The 19,762-nt window shown below is 51.2% G+C and overlaps 3 protein-coding genes across 3 annotated transcripts; 1 reads left to right on the top strand and 2 right to left on the bottom strand.

Annotated features, from left to right (window-relative positions):
- Positions 1-2,934: 2,934 nt before the first annotated feature.
- ALTATR162_LOCUS2174 (uncharacterized protein) lies at positions 2,935-4,221 on the bottom strand (the record flags this gene model as incomplete). The annotated part of the gene is made up of 6 exons (XM_043309776.1): positions 2,935-2,991; positions 3,039-3,209; positions 3,258-3,689; positions 3,737-3,889; positions 3,944-3,985; positions 4,039-4,221. The coding sequence occupies 6 exons, from the start codon at positions 4,219-4,221 to the stop codon at positions 2,935-2,937; spliced, it is 1,038 nt and encodes a 345-aa protein (XP_043165711.1).
- A 2,912-nt stretch (positions 4,222-7,133) lies between these two features.
- On the top strand, positions 7,134-8,549 carry ALTATR162_LOCUS2173 (uncharacterized protein; the record flags this gene model as incomplete). The annotated part of the gene is made up of 1 exon (XM_043309775.1): positions 7,134-8,549. One exon carries the CDS (start codon positions 7,134-7,136, stop codon positions 8,547-8,549), a length of 1,416 nt encoding a protein of 471 aa, XP_043165710.1.
- A 1,531-nt stretch (positions 8,550-10,080) lies between these two features.
- Positions 10,081-10,761, bottom strand: ALTATR162_LOCUS2172 (uncharacterized protein; the record flags this gene model as incomplete). Its single annotated transcript, XM_043309774.1, has 2 exons — positions 10,081-10,176; positions 10,231-10,761. The coding sequence occupies 2 exons, from the start codon at positions 10,759-10,761 to the stop codon at positions 10,081-10,083; spliced, it is 627 nt and encodes a 208-aa protein (XP_043165709.1).
- Positions 10,762-19,762: the final 9,001 nt, after the last annotated feature.

The raw sequence follows: 19,762 nt of genomic DNA, 5'->3' as shown, positions 1-19,762 counted from the left end.
GGTGAGCGTATGTTCTTGAGGTGATGATGATTTGCAGGCTGTACGAACAGTCACCTTTTATACCCACGGAGAGTATCTAAAACTAGCATCAGCGGTTATTGCATGAATATTGGAAGCATCGTCAGGATTCGCAGGCCGCAGCAGCGGCAATTTGTGACGACGCTTAATCAGTGAGAGTACTCCAGGCATGAACACCTTACCGCTAGGATGATCACGAGTCGTTGTCCCGGGTCTCGACTCCATGTAGCAACCTTATGCGGGCGAATCTGTTGGCTCTCATAGTTCCAAGCAGAGTTAACACAAGGCGAATATGCTGTGGTGCATGAAGTCTTTGCCGCTCGGCCGCTGATCTGTTGGTAGCATGGCTAAGAATACCATTTTTTCCATGTCACAAGTTTCATGCCGCTGAACCTGTTGGCTCTTATCGATTGATGCAGAGCAGGTACAAGGCAGACATGAAGCGGTGCATGAAATCTCTGCCGCCCTGGGGCCAGGCTGTTACTAGTATGTTTGAAAACCTTGTTCTCCCAAGTCTTGGGCGTCACGATACCAAGACATATTGGCTCTTACGGCACGGAGCATAGTGTTAGCAAGGCAAAGATGGTGCGCCGCATGAAAGTCTTGAGAATCTGGCGCTCGCTTGTAGGTACTGTGTCCCGAAATAAGTGTTTCTCCATCCTCTGAGCTTCATGCCACCTAGATCTATTGGCTCTCGTTGCACTGAGCATGTTGTTGGTAAGGCAGAATTCTCTCATTGCATGAGAATCCTACCGCTTGTCTCGGAACGACAGTGTACGGGCGGTATGTTGGGTAGTGTGACGGCTGGTGTAGGATGAGATGGGGGGCGGTTTTAAGTACCTTGTCCAATGTCTTCGAAGCAAAGTTCATACCGGAGCTCTATATAAAGGGGTGATACTGTCCTTGACAAGTGCAGCAAAGATTAGTCTCCCTCAACATTCATACACTCCCGCGCAAGATGACCTAGAGTAAGTGGTAGTGGCGAGCCGTATGATTGAGAGACTGACATGCAAGCAGCGTCTACTTCGAAGTCGATATGAGTTCCAACAACAAGTCGGCTACCCTCACTCGGATCAGCTACCAAGGACGTCCCACTCAGCACCTCGACAGAGGTCTTCCCAGCCAGCAACATCTCCGTCCGATGTCTCAAAAGGACCTCACGTCGATTCCAGCCGTCGACGAGCTGCTTCAGGGGAAGCCGACCATACCGAATGAGGCAGTGAAGTACGCCCAAGACGGCAGTAGACGATCTGAGCCATTACCCGAAATGACGTCGCAGTCAGTTCCCTGGACGCATAAGTCCGAAGACCTCACGATTCGAAATGCGGTAGCTTCCTGCAAAGGTATCAACAACATCGAATGACGTATAAGTTACGGTCGCCAAATCCTGTCCGCCCGTGAAATATTGGGTTTTGCAAGCCAGTATAAGCGGCCTATGCCAGAGTTCATATCGTCTTTGCAAGTGGTGGGCGAAACTACAAGATCTCGAGAGTCCAAGGATTTTGCGGCCATATTACTTCAAGCGCATCAGCACAAAGAGCGCTTGAAGGTACATTGGGAAGATAGGCTCATGACTTTCGAGGAGGTCATAGCCGAAGGTCAGACCTCTCTCGTATTGGCCTTTTTGTGGCGAAAGAGGCACTTCATTGCACAAGCTCTTTTACGATGGTTGTATAGAGAATTGGTCATGCCTGTGTTTTACAAGCTTCTAATGGGTTGCTATCTGGCTGTTGTTTGGGGCACATGTTTTCTGATTTTTTTGGGCACATGTATTAATATCTTAGCCTACTTAGGTAACATTTGATCAGCCTCGAGTCTCTTGACGGCATCTTGACGAATTTTATTTGATGCCTTCACATGACGACGGCTCTTCCACAGAAACCAGATGATCAGTGCTACAAATACCACAAAGATAGTCGCAACAACTCCAATGACTAGAGGCGAATTGAATCTGAACTTTTTACCGCTAGTAGGCGCTGCGGTTGTCTTGAGCGACGCCGAGGGAGCCATCTTGTTTCTGAATCTTGACTTCTGAGGTCACTTTAGTTGTATGCCATAGTCTGATCGTGGTTCAACTTTCCATATACTACCACACGTTGGAAAACCTCTTGCAGCCTTCTCAGCCACGAATCTTGTAGTTCGGGTCGCTCTAATGTGTGTGGGTCCAATACACTTCAAGAAATTAGATAGCTAACGAAAATACAGGGGAAGGTACCCACGAGTAAGAGGGCAGATCACTTTGCTGCCTTTTCGCAGTGCTTTTAGGTGAATATCAGATAAAGACGATGCAGCACATATTCATTACAATGCTAATTCGTGCAGCTAGAACATTTGCTTTATAGTTCTCCCTTCTCTCCCACGACACCTCCCCAGAATCTCGGATCCCGTGGTAGTGTCCAAAGCAGGAGTATGCAACCTGTTTCCGCGTCGCGCGACAGTAACTGAATCACGTATATGGTAAACAGTCCTATGATTGCACGGTCGGACCTGATGATACAACATTAAGTGTGAGCTTTAGTGATTGGGTGTAGTATTATGTAAGAGGCTGAAGCCTTGGTTAGTAGTACTTGGCCTGTGGCCTTCGTTATAGCTGGTTGGGATAGGCTGCAACCCTCGGAGCGTTGTCGGGGTTTCCCATCGGCGCTCCACGGACCCTTAAGTTTCTCGAACCTAGCACTACGTGATACATAGACTCAGCCAAGCGTAGTGTAGTTTCTCTATCAAAATTCATTCTGTTATACCTTGCACTTATGTCACCCATCGCACCCTTACAATTAGTAATTGTTAAACGCAGAGCAAACATACACTATAAATGTCTTACGACCACGAAATACCGCAAAGTGGGGAGACATACGGTTACATATTTGATACGATTTGCTAGAGTTTAAACACGACCCACCCAAAGCCATACACAGTCTAAGAGCCTAAACAACCAGTGCACTCTTCGTGATTGTCATGAGCTCGCGCCCACACCTGCCCAGAGAGTGAGTTGAGCTCCAAGAAGGCCGATAAAAGCTTACCTCTTCGTCTCGATAGCAATTATATACAAGTATCGCTCCTTCTCGTTCGACCGTAATGTAGACTCGAGTTTCGGAAGGTAGTATATGACACTCAAAGGCTTGGACGCCTCCTTCGTAGCAAGGCATGGATTGATAGGGTTTGTTCTGGATATGAAAGCCTATGTGGTAGCACTGTGGCTTGTTAAAACTAGCCTTATCGTTTGCGTGCCAAAGACCTACATGGGGAGGAACACTATGCATATGCTGAATAACTTCTGGAAATCCAAATGGTAGCTCGAAAGTCTCTTGCTCACCACCACGCTCCACGCCTCGGTGATGACATCTATGCACACGGAACGCCGGCGGTTGTAGCTTGGCAGGCAAAAAGCCCCGATTATTGACGGGAACGACTTGGTCACTCCCCGTTCGGGTGTCTCTGTATGTGGGAGGGCAATCCGTATTGGCAGTGGATGCTGAGGTCGCAGCAGGTGCTACTATAAGCATTTCTGGAAAGTTTATGGTCACAGAACAACCGAACTCCGCAGCGGATGGCGTTTGTGGGACCGGGATGTATGGAATCTCTGTCAGATTACTCTTAAAGGATGGCTCGTGGAACTCGGCGGTGATTATGCCAGGTGCGCACACCATGTGCTCCTGGATAGACGACATGTGCTGTATATACTTAGCGTACATATATGATATACCATGGAGCTACTTACTGATGGCTCGACTATAGCTGAATCAAAGATTTGGACTTCACCTGGTCTTTTGATTTCTACATACACGCAAGCCCCAGACGAGCGCGAGTATCGGCTCAGAAGAAGAAAGAGAACGTCCTCTTCGTTCAGTAGTTTAATAGTATGTAAAACATTCTAGTATTCGCATATAAGCTGTTTAATGTTTAGAAAAGCTTAACTCGATTGGACTTCAACAAAACGGTTAACACCAGAAGCAGGAGAGCCGGCTCTCTAGTTGTGGTCAGTGTAATTCCTCGAGCTATAGTATTACAATGCCCTACAACGCCACACTCTAAGAAAGAGTCTTTAATGTGCTTTGCGTAAGTCCGATAATCTTCTACGCTTGGCGGACCGTTTGTTGCAAACACAGAGCTGTACTTCGTGTTCCCAATCTTCCAATAGGGATCGGATGCGCTCTCCGTATACGCGGGAGGTGCAGCTTGAGGGGATGATGCAGGTCGGTCCATTATTGACGCTGGAGGTGTACGACTAGTATGAGAAAGACTCACAACAGGTGCGGGGCAATGATCCCTTTGACTTCTCGAGCAAATACTGCGCCGCTTAAATCCGCTGGTGAGTCGAAAATGACCATTGCATGCTCGCCGCATTTGTAAAATTAGCCTAGGCGCCTCGTACAGACGACTGCTATCGTGCGATGGGCATGTATCCGGTTTACAGTATACAGAAGTCTGTTTATTGCTTGTTGAGCTGTGCACCGCCTACCCAAGTGAACAGGTTCCAGGATCAGGATTCGGGTATCTGCATCTGACCTATATACGCTTACACATCGTGGCTGTGCTAGCGCGCTTATAAGTATAACGCTTGTGATAACTAGATTGCCAATTCTACGCGCTTTCAAGGATAGACCATGTTGAGCCTCGCTCTCCCTCTCAGCCTCGTTGGCGCCGCAGCCTGTCTGCCGCAATCCACCGTCCCACCTGCAGCCGCTGCTTGCTATACTTTACCTATCGACTTTGCGGTAAACCTCCAGTTCTCGATCTATCGTCCGTGCTTCTGCATTCGAGATCACAATGCGCTTGTTACTTCCTTAGGCAAAGATGAGCCATGTCTAGTAAGCTTTAAAGACCGTGCCCAAGGGGGTACCTTAGTCTTTCTCTAGGTAGCTAACCTTTTGCAGCTGGTACGTTCGGCGGAGGCGGAAGCCGCAAATCTAGATCCAAATCAGTACAGTCAATGGTTCTGGGAGACAACTGAAGGATACCGTTACTCGTATGCTGAATGCTGGAGGGATGATATCCCTGTGTGTCAGATGGTTCTTGGTAGTCAGTAAGGAAACATGTAGCTAGGCTACAAAGCAATCTTACTAGAACCGCGACATCAGCGGGTTCTGGTCGCTCAGCTTCCTGTTAACTGCATAGCAGTATACGGCAAGCCTATAAGTATGTTCCTCAGTCTGTATGATACCCATCTAATCCCATCTACACCTATCAACATGACCATCCTTGTTGCCTGTCGTCGAGTTTTCGAAAGGGCCGCGTTAGCCCCCGAAAAGCTTCGTAGGAAACTCTTTTCGCGTAGTGTGAAGCAGGAATGCGACGGCCTATCGAGCGTTGGGTCATGGGATTATCATGGTAGATCGCCCAGCTTGATAATAGACTTCAAGACTAATAATCGGATAGATATAGGTATTTAGGTATATTTGCAACCTCCAGTACGTGGCAACATTATGTGTTCATTCGCTCTCGCCTGTGACCCTGACAATTCCTCAATCCTGATATGCCACAACGCCACTCGTGACTGCGACGTTGATCACTCTCTCGCGAGCCTGCAGAAGATTAGCAGTTGTGCATTAGTAGACGAAGAGCGGCAGACCTTGGGTTCTAGCGCTAACTGGGAAGTCGGGTCGACTGAATTGTACATAAAAACCGCCCGTCGATACGAATCAACATATAAATCTCGGCTTCTGCTGCTTGACAGAGTCGACTCGCCTTGCAGAGTAGTGTATTGAAACGGCCTTAATGGTTCGCGGCGGGCAAGTATGCGTGTGAAATGCTTGTGGAGTTCTGCAGAGACAGTTAGCTCAATCAAGCTGTGTAACTTGATCATACCACTGCAAGCATGACCCTGTTGTCGTTCGTCCCGATCCTGCCATCATTCGTCCAGATCCTGCTGTTGTTCGTCCCGATCCTGCTGTCATCCATCACGCCCCTGTTGTCGTCGACCGTGGCTCCAACCGGCACGTCCCGGTGGTGAGGACATGGGCATGGTCTAGGCGGAAGTTCGTCTAGCAACTGGAGGACGTTGCGCGCTTGCGATTCGAGTCGCTTTCGGGAGGATGCGGTACGAGGCAAAGCACCAAGTTGCTTGAGAGTGCTGTGCAATCGTGTTTCAAGTAGTTGACGCTGGGCGTCCCCGACAGGAAGTTGTCTGGGTGACTGGGATGGATGTGAGGGCTGTAGCCAAGTGGACGTTGCGGACCCGATCGTTTAAAGTCAAGGTTGAGCTGCGCTTGTTGCTCAAGTTCCAGTTGTAGCGGGCTGGAAGGACTAACAGCGATGGCGAGCGCGACGGCACAAAAAGGTGATGGAGAGGGTTGTGGGACGGGCGATGGGCTCTGGTTGTGTGGCCGAGTGGCTGAGTGGCCGTGCGACACTTTTGCCAAGCGCTTCAGGACACCCGAAATCCAGCTCGGATTGGAGGCGGGGCAAGGTTTGAAGTCCCCAGCGTTTGGTTCGCGTCAACGAACACCCAGCATCAAAACCGCAACGAGCTTCCGATGCAGCTATTATGCAACTTCGAGACACAGTGCAATAGATGACTATAACTAACGGGAAAGTTTCCACGCTATAGGGATAAACCATCGCGCGGCCCTCTAGCTCCGCAGATCCGCCGTCGATCCCTCGTCCGACCCGCCACGCCCTCGTACCTGGCCTGCGCCCCGTGCAGCTAGCAGCTTATCAGCCATATCACGTACAGCTGCGTACGTAGGGTCTAAGTTCAAGACGTGATGACAGTTCGTTTAACCGGGCGTGGGGTCCATGGTTATGACAAATGGCTCGCGGCAACTGCGGCCGGATTGCAGAATTTAGGCTCTATGTACCTTTTCGGCTTAGACGGTGACAGACGTCACGTGCGATATCAGCCGTATACCTAAACAGGGAAGACGTCCGCTGCTGTATATAGTGCTAGCCTTACATGTGCTTTTTGCGTGATTTGCACCAGCAAAGCTGAACAACGTTCTTCGTCAAACCCTAGCTAATACGTCAGTAAGCCAAAGCTGGTCGTACTATCGATCTAGCAGGTAGAACACATTAGGTATGCATACGGTTCCATCATCCTATCCCATGACGCATTGAGACTAGAATAACACTGGGATAGGATCATCAATTTTTCCGCTGTCTTTCTCGAGTCCCCCATTATGGCGGAATGGCGTATTAGCGACGAGTGTCCATTGAGGGAATTTGAAGGCCTGGATCACGAGCGTTGCGCAGCACTTCATAATTATATTGTTGAACTAGGCTGGGTTCAGCGAGGCCTCGCATTGGACACCCTCGACAAACGGACATGGTGGGAATGCTATGGCGGTGATGCAGTTCTTGCGAGTGTTTCCGATCGTCTCGATGCCACTGTTGTCTCTTTCCTAAAGGCAGTTTGGCATGGATTTGCAATGGAACCGGTTGCCAAGCCTCACTGCTTCCATCGGTATCTGGCCTGTTTGTGCCCTCCCGAAAGACTTTGGGAGAATATAAACTATGCCGAAGACGAAGACGATTCGAACAAGCGGCGCTTTGTCACTCTCTATTGGGCGGCCGGGTCTCTGAGCGCCACTCATCTACTTGGGCTGGTTTTAGATCAAGACGAGTGTACAGCCATGCAGCACACGACTATTCATGACACTGACATCACCATGAATGGTCGGCAGTTGTGGCTCCCTCTTGAGATGATTCTTGATGGCTTTGTCGACATGATAGACCAAGGTAAAGTCCTGGCCGTCAACGATGGTTACAATGGGGAACAAGAGCGCATAGAACCGTGGATCATGCCTTCATACACTGAACGAGACCTCCAGGACACCCTCCAGGCTTTCGAGCAGCTGGTAGACGCTATCCACGCCAGAATGCCATCTCAGCCGCAGAATACTAGACAAGGTCTGCTCGACCTTGTGACTGGTGGTAATGCAGAGAGCCTACCCTCGAACAGCTTCGCTCATCGGTTTCTCACCCAGTGCTCAAAGCCTGCCTTTACTTATATCGCACCAGGGTTGAGCATGGCTCAATACCAACCTTTTGCCCCAACTTCAGGGCAAGTGGAAGCTGACAAGCTCTACCCACTTCTCCTCTTCTCAAGTAAAGATCCTGCCTACCAAGAGACCCGTCGCACGCCATGGGGTGAGGATATGCGCATCTCGCCGTTTGCTCCTGAGTTCGATCACGTCTCATCCTATCCAGCCGGTCTCTATCTCACAGAAACCAATCCATATAGCATACATCCGTTCGAGGACGGTAGCAAACTTATCCTTCCATTCACACTTGGCTCAAACACATTCGCTCGAACAAGCGACGGAGCACTGATTGGCGAACACGTGCGAAGGGCGGGAGATGATGGTGCGATTGATATAGAACCGAAGAGCACGGAGCTCTATCAGCTAGGATTTAATCACTATATTTCATCGCACGACGTACAACTAAGGTATGTACTAGAGAAATGGATTGAGATGGTCGAAGAGGGGAAATGGCAGGTTGACCAGGATGGTGTTGTGGGAGGTATAGAGAAGTGGCGCGAGGCGGACACAGAGGCAAATTGGTCGGACTATCAACTGCTGATGAGTTGGTGAGGTGCTTCATGTATTGTCCGTGTTTCAACCCCTACACACTTCTGTATTGGAACCGATGCGCTTAGCACAGTCGCTTCATTCTTGTTCGGGGGCGGAATACCGAATGAGCCCACGGATGGTCCAGCAGTTGTGAAACATGATGCTCTGGTGATCGCTGGTCAGAATGAGACATGGTTCCAACGTTTATTTCATGGAAACCGACCGGATACCATGATAGAAGTGACATATTGTGGTGCAGCGATGCCCCGCTTTCAGCCGCACCGTCCTTGGTGTGTCCCTTCAGTCTTGGCTAACGTGTCCGTCGGGTCAACGACCGCGGAACACGAAAACACCAGACAAGCCACTTTGCCCGACACGTCGTACCTCATGCGAAGCGAAAGTCCAAACGAGCATCCTTCCCATTGCGCCAACAAATCCTACTAGGGTATCACAAAAACTCAACCATACATCCCTTCCGAACGCCTCTATCCTGTGGTTCCTGTCTATGACCTTGCCCGATCCCAAGGCCCAAAATTCAAACACCCATATACAGCGCACTACATCCCGATCGACCTCAAAGTGTGTAGCATCTACTTCAGCCCGCGTACCAATTCAACCCTTGTACTTTCTCAACACATCCTCACTAACCCTCTTGACGCTCCTGGCCGACAAATTCCTCTCGCCGCGTTGTTTACCTTTGATGCTCGCTTCGTTGATGAGTCTGTTCGTTCCGTTAGCGTTTTGGTCCTTCTTTTCCACCCTTCTCTATCGTGATCATCATTGTCCGCGGAGATACACCACTATCCTTCGTGCGCTGTCTTCATCTCCCGCTCTTCTCTTGATTGCATGGCATCTTGTGGTGTCGAGCGCGTCATATCGCTTCGCTTCGTGAAACGTCTAATGGAGTACGTACTCTTGCATGAACAACGCGTAATTGAGGTATATCTATGCTCCTCGTCAGTCTTCAGTCTCTAGTTGGCGCACCCCTCCTCTCCCTGCTTATGCGATGCCGACGTACGAGGATATCTACGTTCTTGCTCATCTGCCAGTTCGAATGCGCTTTGACAATCTTCTTGACGGTGCCGCGGGGGTACAGGGTGGGCGCCATGATTTACTTGGGTTGTTCGTTTGACTTCGCAGGCGGGGGGTACGTGGTAATGGGTGGGTGTGAGGCTTTTGTTCGTAGTGGCTGCGGGGACGCTTGGTGGGTGAAGTGCAGTGAGACGTGTTTGGGCTGACGTCGATGTCGTGAGCGTTGGTCTGTGCGTTGACGCGCTGGCACGTGGGAGGCTTGGTCCGACTTCCACCCATCCATCCGAGACGTAGGCCATGTTCAGCTTTCTAAATCGGTGGAAGTGAATGATTACGCATCTCAAGAACGAATCCGAACCATCACACTGCACAGAACAATCCGCGAAGCACAAGCAAGTAGCAAAAGTCAAGTCTAGTGAAGAAAAGAACTCTCATACGAGATGCATCTATCAGGGACTATCACAAGATAATGTTACACAAACGAGATTCTCCATCTAACTGCGCTACATAATCACTGTATTTACACCTTGAGGCCGAGATCCGCAGCGTATGGTAGTACGAAGAGATCACCGACGGATGATACTGAGGCGGTGTTCTCGAGCAGTTCCTTGGCAGCCTGGACGTGTTGGTTAGCATAGAGCACCTGATTGACCAAGTTGCAACGACTTACCTTCTTGACAGCCTCTTCTGTTACGCCATCAATCTTCTTGGCAACCTCGTCGATCTGGTATGGTTGCGTGTTGTGGATGAGACCGTTGCCAGTGAGCTCCAGACCAGCACGGATGTCCTGGCCGTGCTCGAGCTCCTTGAACTTGGCGGCGGCCTTTGCCTTGGAGACCTCTTCGCTTGAGATCTTGCCAGCAGCAATCTTCTTGATAGCATCAACAGAGGCCTGGGCGGTTTGGGCAACAGCCTTGGCGGATCCGGTGATGGTGGTGTAGAGGAGACCGGCGTCGGAGTAGATGGCGCTGGTGGTCTTGACCTTGGCGCCCTGAGCAGCAGCCTGGCCGAGCTTGGTGAAACCTTGCGACCACTTGACGGCGGACTCTCCACCGAGGAGCGAGCTGAGGACAGCGATCTCGGGCTTGTAGAACTTGCCAGTGAAGGAGCTGGAGCCGGGGAAGGCAATGACCATGGCGTTGCCGCCGTCGTGCGCGATGCGCTCCTCACCACCAAAGTACTTGGACTGGTCTGCACCCATGTTGGACTCCTGGAGAGCGGCGCTGGGGACGTTCTCGAAGAACTCGCCAACCCACTTGGAGAACTCGCCATGGTCGGCACCGTTGGCTACAACGCCGTACACACTCAAATGCAGAGGAAGCGCACCGGCGACAGTTACTCAACCCACAACAGGAGTATGAGCTTGTACTATACATAGAAAGATGCACAAGGCGAGGCTTGCCACCGACACGAGAGATGATACAAAATTTCGCTGCGACGATAGCGAAGTGGGAGGTTTCCGAAAGCTGGGTTACCCGGTTTCTGCATCGCCATGCTGACAAGCTTACCATCAAATGGAGCGCTGGAATCGATCGTAATAGACACCAAGCTGATTCTGAAGAAAGATACAAGCTCTACTTCGACTTGTTACACTCGAAGATGCGAGAGTACAACGTTGACGCGCGCAATACGTACAATATGGATGAGAAGGGCTTCTTCGTCGGCATCACAGAACGCTCGAAACGCGTCTTTACAAAGGCAATATGGGTGTCAAAAGAGCGTACAGCAGCGGTCCAAGATGGTAACAGGGAATGGATAACGCTGCTAGCTTGCGTAAGCGCTTCTGGTGAGGCACTGCCGCCCGCTCTCATCTACCAGGGCACATCTGGGCTTCAATCGGGCTGGGTCGACGCCGTGGAGGTCGGAAAACACGAGGTTTTCGTCACAAATTCAGCCTCGGGATGGACGAATAATGACATAGGATTAGCATGGCTTGAACAGGTATTTGAGCGCTTCACGAAGCAGAAAGCGAGACGAGATTACCGTCTCCTCCATCGTCGACGGCCACGGCAGCCATGTAACCTCTGATTTTATAGATTTTTGCGACGGCAATCGCATCCTCTTAGCTATCTTTCCCCCTCACGCTACTCACAGCTTACAGCCGCTCGATGTCGTCCTTTTCGCGCCTCTCTCGAAGTACTACTCACAAGAACTCGATCGCCACCTCCACCGATCGCAAGGCCTCACGAGAGTCACGAAACGCGACTTCTTTTCTATATTTTGGCCCGCCTGGGGCTCTACAATGAGGCCAGATCTTATCTTGAAGAGTTTTCAAGCTACAGGCGTGTGGCCGATGGATGCGGACGCTGTACTGCGACGCTTCAACAACAGCACTTCGGAGCAAGATGAGGCTTCGAAACTTGGGCAACACGGCGATGGCGATAGCTGGACGCAGCTGCGAAAACTTTTTGACGCTGCGGTGCCTGACAAGTCAAAAGTTGAAGCCAAGCAGCTCAAGCGTTCATTCTACTCTCTACAGGTACAAAACGAGCTCGTACACCACGAAAACGACGGCCTTACGCTCGCGCTCGAAGCCAAAAAGAAGCACAAGAAGAAGAGCAACACTATGGACCTTCAACAGCGCAAAGGATATCGTAGCGTCAAGGTTTTCTGGTCTCCAAGGAAGCTGCGCGAGGGGCGGGCTCGCGACGCCGTGAAACAGGACGAAGCCAAGCAGCTACAACTCCAGAAAAGTCACGATAGAGACCTGAAAGCGGCGGCAACCTTGTACAAAAAGAAACAACAAGAAGCTGCAAAGGTGGCTCGACAAAAGGCCAAAGAGGAGCGCGATCGCGAGCGCAAAGAGCGGGCTGAGGAACTAGCTGCCAGCCGGGCGCTCAAAAAGCAACAACGCGACGCTGCAACCGCACAAAAATCTCACGATACACTTAATAAGTCTAAGCGAAAAGTCTCACACAGTGCTGCAAAAAATCCGACAAAGCGTCGTCGTGTTTTGGGTGCAGCAAGTCGTGTTGACGCTGGTCCTCCGGCTGCGTCTCCCCCACCCAAAACCAGCGCGCGCGGCCGCCAAATCAAGACACCAGCGAAATTCAAATAGTACAAAAGATGCGCAAGGCTCTATATAGTAATACACTAGAAAATCTCGCGATAATCGCTTTGTGGGTGGCTCTACAGCCTCATCTTTCTAATCGCCCAATATTGGTGAGGTGGCTCATCGGCTGAACTGGCTCATCGGGTGCACGGGCACTGTAATCTGACGCCAAGATCTCCCTCGCAACCACAATGTTGGCTCCCTGGGACGTTGAACAGAGACTGTTGAGGTGCAGAGGATTTGGTGCACTAACTACTACTGCTGGTTTAATCGCACTCTGATCTGGTTTCACGATGTGAACATGTGAGGGTTTGACGCGCGATGTCACGATTGGGAGCTTCACACACGTACTGCAGAGAATGCCGAATACACAAGTTCCTAGAATGGCTCCCACGCGGACGCAGCCTGAAGTCTTCGGGACTATCAGAGACCCCAATATAGTACAAAGCCTGCGGGCAATGAACCCGCGCACTCTTAACGCACATGTCGAGCGCGCCATAGCGCTAAGCGGAAACGAAAAGATAGTCCGCAACAAGGTAATGTCAATCCAAGCGTGCCGGGACGCACGGTGTAACGGGACACTTTTTCCTTCGGGCGCTCGGAATATTCCCACAACGCTTGTAAATTGATAGGTCTAGCGTGCATCTAAAGTGCAGCTCTTATTCTTCCAGCAGATTAGCCTCCGACGCCAAAATGCGCGTCGTTAGTCACGCTGTTGCCCGTTCTGTTAATGCTGTTGACTGACTCTCCTCGAACACCCCCTGTTCATTCGCGACAGTACATGTCTGCAAAGGGCTTAGTAGGCTAGAAAGGAAGCCAAAATAGCAAAGATTTAGAATGCAGATTTAAAAGGTCGATTTAAAATAGAGCATGCGCATCCCGGTAGTTTCTCCGTGCGGGCAGCAAGATCGTCGAAACGCGTTCAACCGCCCGTGCGCGGCTAGCAGCTCTTAGCCTGCGGCAGCTTGCAGTAGCGTGCTGAGATATCTGCGCGCACCTCACTGTGGCCCTAAGCTACGCTCGTTGCCTTAGACAGCTCTTATTCCCGGATAGCGGGCTGCAGAATCCAACTTAACGATCTACAGATAACAGGCATATAATGATGTTGTCTCACTATAAATTCAGTCACACTACGCTCGCCAGTTGCTTAGCATGTTTAGTGAAGACTGTGTATCAGGGTGTTGCTTGCCAAGAACCCGTTCACGTAGCTGAAAGCATCTTTCCATCAGCGCAAGAGCCTCCTCGTGACGAGCTTGTAACTGCAGCGTGAACGCGAGATTGTGCATACTGGTCAGCGTGCTAGGATGCTCGTCGGTAAGCACTCTCTTCGTCGTCTGCATCACTTGCACCTGCAGCTCTTCGGCCTCTTTCCATCGCCCTTGGTTACTGTACGTCAACGCCAGGTTGTGCATGCTGGTCAGCGTGTGAGGATGCTCATCGGTAAGCACTCTCTTCATCGTCTGCATCACTTGCACCTGCAGCTCTTCGGCCTCTTTCCATCGCCCTTGGTTACTGTACGTCAACGCCAGGTTGTGCATGCTGGTCAGCGTGTGAGGATGCTCATCGGTAAGCACTCTCTTCATCGTCTGCATCACTTGCACCTGTAGCTCTTCGGCCTCCTTCCATCGCCCTTGATTCCTGTACGTCGACGCCAGGTTGTTCATGCTGGTCAGCGTGTGAGGATGCTCACCGGTAAGCACTCTCTTCATCGTCTGCATCACTTGCACCTGTAGCTCTTCGGCCTCCTTCCATCGCCCTTGGTTCCAGTACGTTAACGCCAGGTTGTTCATGCTGCTCAGCGTGCTAGGATGTTCGTCGGTAAGCACTCTCTTGCTCGTCTGCATCACTTGCACCTCCAGCTCTTCGGCCTCCTTCCATCGCCCTTGCTTCATGTACGTCGACGCCAGGTTGTTCATGCTGCTCAGCGTGCTAGGATGCTCGTCGGTAAGCACTCTCTTCGTCGTCTGCATCACTTGCACCTGTAGCTCTTCGGCCTCCTTCCATCGCCCTTGGTTCCTGTACGTTAACGCCAGGTTGTTCATGCTGCTCAGCGTGCTAGGATGCTCGTCAGTAAGCACTCCCTTCCTCGTCTGCATCACTTGCACCAGCAGCTCTTCAGCCTCTTCATACCGCCCGTCACGAAACAGAGTCGCGGCACATTTTGATGCAAGCCGTAATCTTTCTTCATCGTTATCATCTGGTGGACTATGCGACAGAGCATACTGGGCATGTGGAAGCAGTCGTCTCAACTTGCTTCTGTTACTATGATCGTCGTCTGGGAACACTTGGAGTAGCCGTGTGATGGTGCGTTGAGTCCACTGTATAAGCCGTCCCTGCACTTGCAGCCGCTTGCGAAGAGCTTGATGGACTAGTCCATGAACATCGAACGCAGACTCAGCAGGTCGCCTGGCGACGAGCGCATATTTGTCAAGCATCCTAATCGCATCTTCTCTTGCTTGCATCGAGGCTGTCTCGAGAAGATCGAGTGAGATGTCCTTTCGGTCTACGCATGCAGCAAAAAACAGGCAGTCTGCGGCAAACACATTGTCACGACTGATCTCGTCTATGGAGAGAAGCAGTGCAGCAGCGACAGGGTCTTTCACGCCAGAATCTTGTAGTCTACCCCCGGACGAGTCACTGCTGTGCTCGATAGCTAGTTCTTTATGATCGTCTAGTCGTGATCGGCACTCTTGCACCGTCATGCCGCTAGCCTTCATACAGGCCGCTGCTTGTATGACTGCTAGAGGCAGATACGATAGCTCTCTCAGCAAGTGCTCGGCTTCCTTCTGCTCAGTATTCGCGAGTGGTCTCTCCAAGCGGACTTGCAGCATTCTGAGCGCCGCGTCTAGTGTCAGCTCTTGCAGCGCTATGACGCTCTGTAAAACAAGCGCCTGAGCTATGTCGATATTGGTTGTTGTGAAGATGGCAGAACATAGCTTAGACTGCGGCAGACAGTCGGCTAAGTCTGCGGCTTCTGTCGTGGACGAGCCACCAGATCGCAGAGTAGTGTGCTCGGTGTTGTCGAAGATCAGCAAGCATTGTCGTGCACTAAACTCTACTACACATCGTTTTATAAGCTGCTTCATGTCGGCCTGATCGTCGTCCCAGCCCGGAACACTAAGCTTCTGCGCAATACTTGCATACGACTGGTAGAGACTGTCCTTGTCGCTTGCGTCCATCCAAAAGACCGAGCAGCTTCTGTTCTTCTGCTTTGTTCTGTGTGCAACCTCGAGCGCGAGCTGCGACTTGCCTGTTCCGCCAGGTCCAACGATCGCTAGTGTAGTAGTGATCTTGTCGTTGCTGAAGAGCTTCGCTTCTAGCTCGGCGAGCTGCGACTCTCGACCGACGAAGCAGGGGTTTTGTGAGAACGGGATGATCGACGGTGCATTAGCAGCTGCCTCTACTTCAGCCTGCAGTCTGCTTCGTGCACTCTCCTGTCCTTCGCCATACGCGGTGGGCATAGAGACGCCAAGAATCCCAAGCAGACAGTATACTATATCTTCCTCTTCTGTTGTTTTGCGACTTTCGGTCCATCGCCTTCGCTCTGATGTAGTGAACTCGTTCAAAGGACAGTTGCGCAGTGCCGCGAGCGGAATGCCGGTGATGTCGTGGATAAGCTGGTCGAGCGACGCTTTATCGCCTATGCGATGTCCTTCACACGAGAAGAACTCGACTGACACTGGCGCGATTAGCTCTTGGAGCGTCCATCCCCGAGTGAACCATGCGCTCGCACGGAACGATGCCTCCCAGTCGCTGCGTTGGACTGCCTCTGTTGCAGTCGACACCGAGACGTCTGACAAGAAGACGTAGCATCGTGTCGCATCCTTGTACCACTGAAACATCGAGTTGATCGCTCTCGACCGCTCGCGAAGGTTCCATCTGTCGATGCAGCATGTGTCGATCCAGAAGTACTGCAGCTCGTCATGCGCCGCCCGTTCGGCGCAAAACTGGAGCTTTCGATAGCCTTCTTCCTTCTCCTTGTAGGTACCGTTCGATATGTCTTCGATAAGGATCTCGGAGTCGCTCCATCTGTGCGATAGAATGGCGTAGGGCGGGATCGTTTTGCCGCGGAAATCTGTTAAGACGGGCCTTCCCAGCGCGTCAAAGTGGAGAAGCCGCATAGCGTTTGCAGTTTTGGCTTAGCCAAGGAAAGGCGAGGCGCGAACGACTTTACTGGTGTCGACAGCAGAAAGGCATAGTCGCGACAGAGCGAAGTAGGCAGAGGAAGCTTACGCTGGGCTGCTGTGAAGGCTGCCTGTCGAGGCAGTGGATGCAACCAGGCTGAGCGGATGCTGGGCACATTGAGTATCCTGCGCCGCCCCGCCTCACAACTTGCGCTGAACAGCGTTCGCTATGTAAACTCACGTTAAACTACTGCGCACATGGACAGGGTGCCAGCGGGTAGAGCAGTCCTACTGAGACTGCTATTGTAGCGTCTCCCGACACTTATGTTCACAAGGAAGGTTGCGCAGCGACGTAGGTCATGTAATTAGACGTAAAGATATTGTCTTGTTGCACGACTGGACGAACAGCTGCCTGCAAAGTCGGGAATAAACGCTGCCAAAGGCAAAGCGCTCAGAGCCACATCCCTCAGCCACAGCGCGCAGATATCCCAGCACGCTACTGCAAGCTGCCGCATGCTAAGAGCTGCTAGCCGCGCACGGCCGGCTAGACACATTTCGACGATATTGCTGTCCGCGCGGACAAACTGCCGGGATGTGCATTCTCCACCTTGAATTGACTTTTTGAATCTGCAGTATTAATCTTTGCTATTTTGGCTTCCTTTCTAGCCCACCGAGCCTTTCGCAGACATGTGCTGTCGCGAATAAACAGGGGGTGTTAGAGGGGAGTTAGTCAACAGCATTGACAGATCGGGCGACAGCGTGACTAACGACGCGCATTTTGGCGTCGGAGGCTAATCTACTAGAAGAATAAGAGCTGCACTTTAGATGCACGCTGGACCCGTTGACTTACAGGTGTTGTGGGAATATTCCGAGCGTCCGAAGGAAAAAGTGTCCCGTTACACCGTGCGTCCCGGCACGCTTGGATCGACATTACTCTCTTCGAACCAGCTGAGGAGCGGCGACCTTAGCATCAAAACGGCCACCAGTAAGGAGGTAGGAGCACTGAAGCAGTTCGCTGACGACTGGGTCCACCGCGTCGTCAACAGAGCCTCTTTGCGGATCACGACATACGGCATCATCGCATACGGCATGCGCAACTATGACAGAAGTATTTGGCATGCCGCATCGCTTTGTAATGTCAGACAACCAACGCATCGGGTGCAACTGGCTCAAGGAAAATAGAATTCATCGGTGATGCCGGAGCACAACCTCCGACTCTCTGGAGCCTTGTTGCTTACGCCAAGTCCGTTCCCCTGCAATCTTTCGAACACAGACTTCTATAATCAGTGCTAATTTATGCGCCCTCCTTGCCCGATTATCGTATCATGGTTACCGGATACGGTAGAATTAAGGATATTTGTGGTGAGCGGCCAGGAGACAACAATGTCATTGTTGCGCGGGTCTGGCGTGCTATCAGCTGTGTGGTTCGTATGATCTTCAGAATCCTCAAGCTCGTCTGGTGTTTTGCGCTTTCCCGTCACTCGGCGAGGGCCAAAAGGCGGCATGCCATGGACGGTTTCTGCGTGGCTCCAGAACGTTTCTTCAGAGCCAAGTACGCTTTGGCAGTGCGGGTGCGGGCAAACAGCTGGAGGAACATCTAGTTGAGCTAGATGCTTTCTCATATGGGTATGCAGGTTGAAAGCGCTGTCAAATTGCAGAAAGCGATCGTGCAACGGCGCGTTGATGTCGCCTAAGCACAAGAGGCAATGCCCGGCAACTATAATCACACCATCAAGTCGGATGATTCCGCAGAAATTGTTGAGTTCCGAGAGGTGGTACAGTTCAAGATGCTGTGACCACAGCTGGTCTGAGCGGCACCATTCATCGTGCTCGTAGCAGTAGTGCATCTTTGTCAGCATAGTCCAATCATTAGGGACTCGATGCTGTTCAGAGACGTGATGAGCAAGCTTCTCGTAACTCTGGAAAATCTGGAGGCACGCATTCCATAGACACTGGTGACTGCGTATATCATGGATATGCCTCGTCACATGAGAAGAGTTGGTCCCGCAAGATTTTCCACGGAAGCTGAAATTGCAGTCGTACCAAGCACAACGGTGAATGTAGGCGAATTGACGTTCCATGTGTTCTCGTGCATGTTGTATGTGTTGTTTGCGAGCACAATGAAGTAAGTGCTCATTCATTCGATCCGGCCTTGATCTGCCATCGTTAGTAGAGCACACAACATAATGCGGAGTACGTACTTCTTATTGTTCTTATGAAACTGATGTCCACACACACCACAACGGTTCTCCTTAGTGGGTGAAGCAGATGCATAGGCGTACCGCTTCTTCTCCGGACGAGAGATCTTCACCATCGGCTCGAGTATGACATCGAGCGAGATCTTAGTTCCTTCGGCCGCGACATCAGCTGCCGTAGCGCAGCCGGGGTAAAGCAGTCTCGACATAGCTTTCCGTTCAGGCTCAAACTTCAATAGAGCTTGCAGATATCGCGATGGAGTACGCAAAGGCTTTGCTGTGGTTTGTCCAGAAGTCGATGATGTTGTATCACCGGGAGAGCTAGTACTTTCTCCCCCGAAAAAAGCCTCCCGTTGCTTACGGTACGCGACTTTTCGGAATTGCCGTCGTATAGCATACTCTTGGCTTGGAGTTCGTTCCAATAAACTCACTTCCTTAACAGTCTTACTAATCTCCTTGGCTTTTGGTATGACACGGTCGGTGAGTTGAGATCCGGGAGGCATTGGTGCAAGAAGATTCCTTTTCGACATCATAGAAGTGTTTTCGTCAATGAGTTTGGTCTTTTGCTCTCGCCCGTGGATCATGGACTGGCTGTCAACTCCAACGATGCCGGAAATGTAATACAAGACCGTATCATCGTTGGAATGACCCATAAGTAACCTCCTCTGAGCTGGAGTTGCCGTCTCTTTTAGATGGTCAGTTGAAAGCAAGCATCATATCATCGTGTGATACATACTCTCTACTGCTACAGCATAAGCCCTGCGGAAGCAATATGCACTCAGCCTGTCTTCGTATCCAGCTCGTTGTCCAAGACCCTTGATCATGTTGTTG

Source organism: Alternaria atra (assembly GCF_907166805.1).
Source record: "Alternaria atra isolate CS162 genome assembly, contig: 21, whole genome shotgun sequence".
Taxonomy (NCBI): domain Eukaryota; kingdom Fungi; phylum Ascomycota; class Dothideomycetes; order Pleosporales; family Pleosporaceae; genus Alternaria; species Alternaria atra.
The sequence above is the reverse complement of the archived record's forward strand: the minus strand, read 5'-3'. Positions and strand labels throughout refer to the sequence as shown.